This window comes from Nematolebias whitei, chromosome 3 (genome assembly GCF_014905685.2).
Source record: "Nematolebias whitei isolate Nwh7 chromosome 3, NemWhi1, whole genome shotgun sequence".
NCBI lineage: Eukaryota > Metazoa > Chordata > Actinopteri > Cyprinodontiformes > Rivulidae > Nematolebias > Nematolebias whitei.
In genome coordinates this window covers 44,449,735-44,456,080 of record NC_056500.1, presented here as the reverse complement: position 1 = coordinate 44,456,080, position 6,346 = coordinate 44,449,735, and the positions used below count along the sequence as shown (strand labels likewise).

At 46.7% G+C, this 6,346-nt stretch overlaps 2 protein-coding genes across 4 annotated transcripts in view; one reads left to right on the top strand and one right to left on the bottom strand.

Moving 5' to 3' along the window:
- zbtb11 (zinc finger and BTB domain containing 11) overlaps nucleotides 1–6,346 on the bottom strand; it is a 117,613-nt gene that overhangs the window by 75,444 nt on the left and 35,823 nt on the right. The window lies entirely within an intron of this gene.
- Nucleotides 1–6,346, top strand: part of tp63 (tumor protein p63) — a 20,273-nt gene that overhangs the window by 10,363 nt on the left and 3,564 nt on the right. For all 3 annotated transcript variants that reach the window (XM_037698294.1, XM_037698292.1, XM_037698293.1), the window contains exons 3-8: nucleotides 1,590–1,776; nucleotides 1,856–1,971; nucleotides 2,061–2,170; nucleotides 2,260–2,384; nucleotides 2,581–2,663; nucleotides 3,641–3,765. In XM_037698294.1, coding sequence (XP_037554222.1) covers nucleotides 1,692–1,776; nucleotides 1,856–1,971; nucleotides 2,061–2,170; nucleotides 2,260–2,384; nucleotides 2,581–2,663; nucleotides 3,641–3,765 — 644 coding nt within the window. In that variant the 5' untranslated portion in view covers nucleotides 1,590–1,691. The remainder of the gene's footprint in view (nucleotides 1–1,589; nucleotides 1,777–1,855; nucleotides 1,972–2,060; nucleotides 2,171–2,259; nucleotides 2,385–2,580; nucleotides 2,664–3,640; nucleotides 3,766–6,346) is intronic.

Below are 6,346 nucleotides of genomic sequence, written 5' to 3'. Positions count from 1 at the left end.
AGCAGTGCCTTACTGCTTATCAATCCAGCAGCGTCTTACTGCTTATCGATCCAGCAGCGTCTTACTGCTTATCAATCCAGCAGTGTCAGGGATCAAGGCACATCCATTATTTACGACTCCTGGCTCGCCAACTTGAACACAAGCCAGTCTGCGTCGCACCATCACACTCTGGGATCGCTCACAGACAGATCCTGTGATTAGTCGGGCACTCGGGCCTGTAAGTGAGTCGTTTTCATCCAGTGTGCCGCGGAGCTCAAGGTCTCTGCCACTTCAGAGGCCGTGCTCCGTGTGATGAGCGGCCATTAGACGTTTCAGCAGAGGACTCTCTCAAAGATGAAAGAACAGACCTGCTTGAATTGCTCCTGGAGGGGTCCGTTTTTATGACGCGCCCCGGAAGTCCCAGAGGCTTCTTGAGAGAGGGCTTTGAGCTCTCCATTACACACTTATAACTCCACGACTCGTGCGTGGTTATGTTTGTAGGTCATAACCATTGTGTTGAATTAATCCTTTCTGTTTCTGGGAAATCACAGGTTTTTACAACCGTTGATTCTTAAATCCATCTGTTTCATTCAGTCAGGTCATCTGGATGCTTTCTTTCTTTCTTTTTTTTTTGTAGTTGAGACGTTTTGTCCTTCATCCAAAGAACTTCAACAGTCCTAGGAGCCACAACAAACTCAGTCCCACAAGCACGGGGACGGGGGGAGAGGGCGGGTCCCAAAAACCATCTTATCACCAGCAAACTGGTTGGCCCACTATGGGAGTGTGCTGCTTGTGGGACTGAGTTTGCTGTGGCTCCCCGGACTGAAAGAAACTGTCCAGATTAGAGATGCACTGACCCAATATTAGTATCAGTATCGGTACAGATATCAGAAAAGTTATTGATCGGGTATCGTGACAGTGTGACGATCCATAAGGACAGGAGCTGATTGCTGTTTATTTAAATATCTACCAACCAAGCTAGTGAAGCTTTTGTTTTTTCCTCTTGTTTCAGCTCCTTTATTATTTATTTTATATTTAGAATTCCTGAACCACTTGAAAAGTTTGTTGAAGTTTATTTCATGTTTGATCCAAGTTGTTTTTGTCAGTTTCAGTATCTGTATTATTATTTATTCTACATGGGGTGTTATGCTCATAATTGCACTGACTGAACAAATTAAAGTTGAGTTGTTTTTACATGTTTGACTGAGCTTGTGAAGTTACTGGTGTGTTTAAGGGTGCTGTACTGGTCAGAGATTTTAATAAATCTGTAATTCAGTACATTTATGTCTGCGTTTAAAAAAACAGATGTTTTAAGTTGGTTCAGCACTGGGTTTCTGTATCAGATCGGTATTGAATTGGTATTAATCAATACTACACCTCAGATATCAATATCTGTATCGGACGTGAAAAAAGTGGTGCATCCCTAGTCCAGAAGACCTGACTTAACTTTGTTGGATTATTTACCTGGATTAATAAACTTTGAAATCTGTTTGTTTTGTTTTTACCAAAAATGACTAAAAAGCCTGTTTAGAAATTAATTTCCAATCAAATGTTGTTTTCTATCCCAGTGAAACATTTTTAATAACCTTCCTTTTCTCCATTTTTTCCAGTACTCCACAGATCTGAAGAAGCTCTACTGCCAGATCGCCAAGACTTGTCCCATTCAGATCAAAGTGCTGACCCCCCCTCCGCAGGGAGCTGTTATCAGGGCCATGCCTGTTTACAAGAAAGCCGAGCACGTGACCGAGGTGGTGAAGCGCTGCCCGAACCACGAGCTCAGCCGCGAGTTCAACGACGGTCAGTCGCCGCTCGTGTCTCACTTCAGCCGTCGTCGTTCGCCGGTGGCGTTTAACGGTGAAACTCGTATCGCTTTCAGGTCAGATAGCACCGCCGAGCCATCTGATCCGCGTGGAGGGGAACAACCACGCCCAGTATGTGGAGGACTCCATCACTGGCAGACAGAGCGTGTTGGTCCCCTACGAGCCCCCCCAGGTGAGTCCTGTCAGAGACGCCCCTCATTCCCAACGTTGTCACCACATTCAATGCTTCAGTAACTCATCCTTTGTGTCCCTTCTCCTCAGGTGGGGACAGAATTCACAACTATTTTATATAACTTCATGTGCAACTCCAGCTGCGTGGGTGGAATGAACAGACGCCCCATCCTCATCATCGTCACTCTGGAAACCAGAGAGTAAGACGCTGTCGTCCACCTTCATCGCCCTCTTTGCTCGCCCCCTCAACTCTCTCTGACCCGGTGTCCCCCCCCCGTCTTTCTCCCAGTGGACAGGTGTTGGGCCGCCGCTGCTTCGAAGCCAGGATCTGCGCCTGCCCGGGCAGAGACCGCAAGGCCGACGAGGACAGCATCCGCAAGCAGCACGTAACGGACGCCTCCAAGAACAGTGAGGGTACGAAACGCCGTAAGTAGCGCTGGGGTTGGTGGCGGGCTGACGAGCTTTGACATGACCCGACGGGACGAGGCGCTCACTAACAGGGACTGGTCCCAGCGCTCTCCGCACGCTGCCTGCTTGCTTCCCTCTGCTCTGGCTAAGACCAACTCTGCAGCAGCTGCCCAGTTGGACTCACCCTCTTTCCTTTTTACAGCCTTCCGCCAAGTCTCCCACGGCATCCAGGTGTCCACTGTGAAGAAGAGAAGATCTTCAGATGAGGAGGTTTTCTGTTTACCTGTAAGTTTCATTGCATTAAGGCGGGGGGGTCAAACTCATTTACATAAGGGGGCCAAAATTAAAGACTTAATCTGAGCCACAGTCCAGTTTCAGTCGATACGTTCACCCGGGTCAGACACCCGACGTGTTGTCCTGGCTGCAGTTTCATCAGCAGGAGTTCTTTTGGTCTCGTTTGACGCTCTCTGGTGGTCTTCCACGTCCAACTCAAACATCCAACCTTTGATCTTCAGTTAGCCGTCATGAGAAATCTGCACTGAATGAAGTGTGCTCAGTTTTTAACAAAACGAGAAACATTCAAAATATGTTTCATATAAAATGTCATCTTGAGGAGCAGATAAGATGTTAGCAACCATCTATAACCAGATTATACACCAGAAATTATAAGAAATAAATCTAACGATGGCCTTTTAAATAAATTTTCTTTAACAAATGTTAAGTTTGTTTTAAATTCTGTATAACTGATCAGAAGATGGGGGGATGGTGGCACAGAGGTTAGGGTGGGCCTGTGATCAGAAGGTCACCAGTTCGATTCCTTGCACCAACATTAAAAAAATGGGTGGGAAAAGTGAAGCACCCACACCTGCCTCCACCCTCCTTTGCCCACTCTGGGCCCTTGAGCAAGACCCTTAACCCCCACCATCTGCTCCTCCGGACCCCCTAGATGTCAGCTCTCTGCTCCACAGAGGGCTGTGGTAGCTCGGTGGTCTGTGGTGTCAGGAAGAACATGCGGTGTAAAAACAGTCACCAAGTCTTCATGTGAGTTGCTGTGGACCCCTGAAGAAGGGAGCAGCAGAAAGAAGAACAAAAATTATCAGAAGATATTTCTTTTTGAATATTTTGATGTAAAAAGTGACTTTTTTTCTGTAAATATTTTTTAATTGGCCCCCTGGGTTACTGAATTCGACTGTCCCGTGTTAAAACCTAGTTCTGACCTCTGAGCTGCTTTCTGAAAACCGTTTGCTTTTTCTGTCTCGTAGATCAAAGGCCGTGAAATTTACGAGATCTTGGTCAAAATCAAAGAGTCCCTGGAGCTGATGCAGTTCCTGCCGCAGCACACAATAGAGTCGTACCGGCAGCAGCAGCAGAACCTCCTCCAGAAACAGTGAGTAGCAGATTAGTAATAATCTGGAAGTGTTTGAGGTGCTCCAGGTTGGGTCTGAACTCACACCCGTCACCTGCAGGGTGCAGCCTGAACCTTTCCTCGTGCTCTGCTCAACTCACCCTGATCAGTGTGCAGCGATGACTAACCAACTCCCCCGAGTGATGAAGTCCCTGCTTCTCCACCGTATTTACTGTATTTTTCGCCCTATAAGTTGCAGTTTTTTTCATAATCTGCATGCCCTGCAACTTATATACCGAAGCAACATATTTATGGATTTTTTTCCCATATTTATAAAAATTTTTTGGCTGAGATACGTCCTATCAGCTTCATTTCACTGCGCTGCCCCGGTGAAATGAAGCTGACTTGACCATTGAAGTGCATTTATTAAGTAAAAGTTCAATAGAGACACACCTTTACTATAATGTAGAGCAAACAAATCATTATTTTAGGTGCTTATCTTGTAAAAAGTCCTCCTGTGCACGCTCCAGCGGCCGCCATTTGGCAGCCAATCGATTTTTGGCACAACACCGGCCCACATTTCCTGGTTGTCATCGGTGACGCGTAACAAACGCGACACGTTAGCGGTGACGCATAATAGATGCGACGTATATGGTGAAGCAACATATTTATGTATTTTTTTTCACTTTATTAGACACATTTGGACTGATGATAGGGCGGAGCGACGTGTACGGTGGAAAATACGGTAATGCTGCTGAAGCGTTGCAGCTAGAAGAACTGACAGGGAGTGCTCAGGTTTGGGTTGAGGAGCTTCTGAGAAATTACCCAGAATTTGCTCAGCGCTGGCAGCTTTCTCTCATGGGACGGGAGCCAAAGCTGATGAATCGTGACAAGTGTACCCGGCTGAGCTTTGTTAAAGGAGAAGCTTGCAGAGATTGGCGGTAACGCCTTTGGGTGCTTTGCCAGGTTTGCACAACAGCACCAAAAGATAAATAAAAAATCTGTGCCTCGTCTGTTGGCCTCAGCATAATTAAAAGTGTGTCATGTTTACACACATTTCCTCCTCCTCCTGTTTCACATGAACCCATGGAAACAGTCCCGGCTTGTGCTGTAGCTCACGCTGCTTTGGTTAATGTTTGCTTCCTGCTGCTTGTCTGGTGTTACAGTTTGTTGTTTAACTCAAAGGCCACAAGTTTTAAGGTGAGAAGATGAGAAGACTGGTTTCTCTCAGAGTTTGAGTGCACGTGTCTTGTCGAGTTGTGTGTCCTGTCACAGCCTTTAACCCCACCGTGTCCCTCAGAGCCTGGTTCTGTCTGCAGAAGCTTCAGACCTTCTCTACTGAACCAACAGCTGGATGTGTGGTTGTGTACTGACCTCTGCTGGCCTCCTGCTGCACTGCACCTTCCTGTCACCATCAGTGTTTTTATTTAACCTCCTGAAGATCATGTGAGGTGTTCTCTCTCCTCCACCAGGCGCCCTTACTTCTGCTCTCTGTCTTGTTTGTGGTTCCTCCCTGCAGCCTCATAACAAGCCGTCTGGGCAGCCAGCTCCTGGAGCCTGCAGGAGAGCAGAGGCGGCGCTGCAGCTCCTCCTGAAACTCTGCTCCACATTCCTCCTCCTCCTCCTCCTTCAAGGAGCTTCCTCTTTACTCTCTGTCATCAGTTTTCTGATCTCCTTCCCTCTGCCTGTCCTGGATTCTGCTGTGAGGATGTGAACTGAGCGCTGAGCTCAGCTCCTCGTCACATTCAAAATATTCTCTCCAGTTTCCAGGAAGGAGTGATCTGACTGAACTGGTTGTTCAAACTGGTTAGCTCTCTCTGCTGACATTTGGACGGGAACCAAGCCAGAGCTTACTTTGTTTTTTAAGATGGTAAAGATTACCGAAGCAAGCCTTTAAGAGCTGGACTCAGACTTCTGTGGACTCTTTGCGGGGGGGTTAGAGACGCTCTAATGAGAGCCCCGTGTGCCAGTGCTGGACATGTTTTATAAAGTGACTGCAGGACAGTTTGTGTGTGTAACGTTCGTTAATTAGAGCTTGAGGTTGTAACGTGCACATGTTGCCTCTCTGTTTGAAACGGAGCCTTTTGTTGTGCTGGCTCCTGGAATCAACTATAATAATCAAAATATAATAAACAGCTTCTGTCTTTGCTTTAAATCTGTCTCTTTCTTTGAGGTGAAGTTCACAAGAGTATAAAAGTTCAGCTTTGTCAAAGTTTGCCTTTACAGCAGCGGTAAAACAGAATCAAGACAGTAACCAATAAATAGGAGAACAATAAGAGTACATGGATGTAAACAAGGAACAGCAAGAACAGCAGGAACAGCAGGAACAGTAGGAACAGCAGGAACAACAGGAACAGTAAGAACAGCAGGAACAGTAGGAACAGCAGGAACAACAGGAACAGTAAGAACAGCAGGAACAGCAGGAACAGCAGGAACAACAGGAACAGTAAGAACAGCAAGAACAGCAGGAACAGTAGGAACAGCAGGAACAGTAGGAACAGCAGGAACACCAGGAAAAGTAGGAACAGCAGGAACAGCAGGAACAGCAGGAACAGTAAGAACAGTAGGAACAGCAGGAACAGCAGGAACAGTAAGAACAGCAGGAACAGTAGGAAGAGCAGGA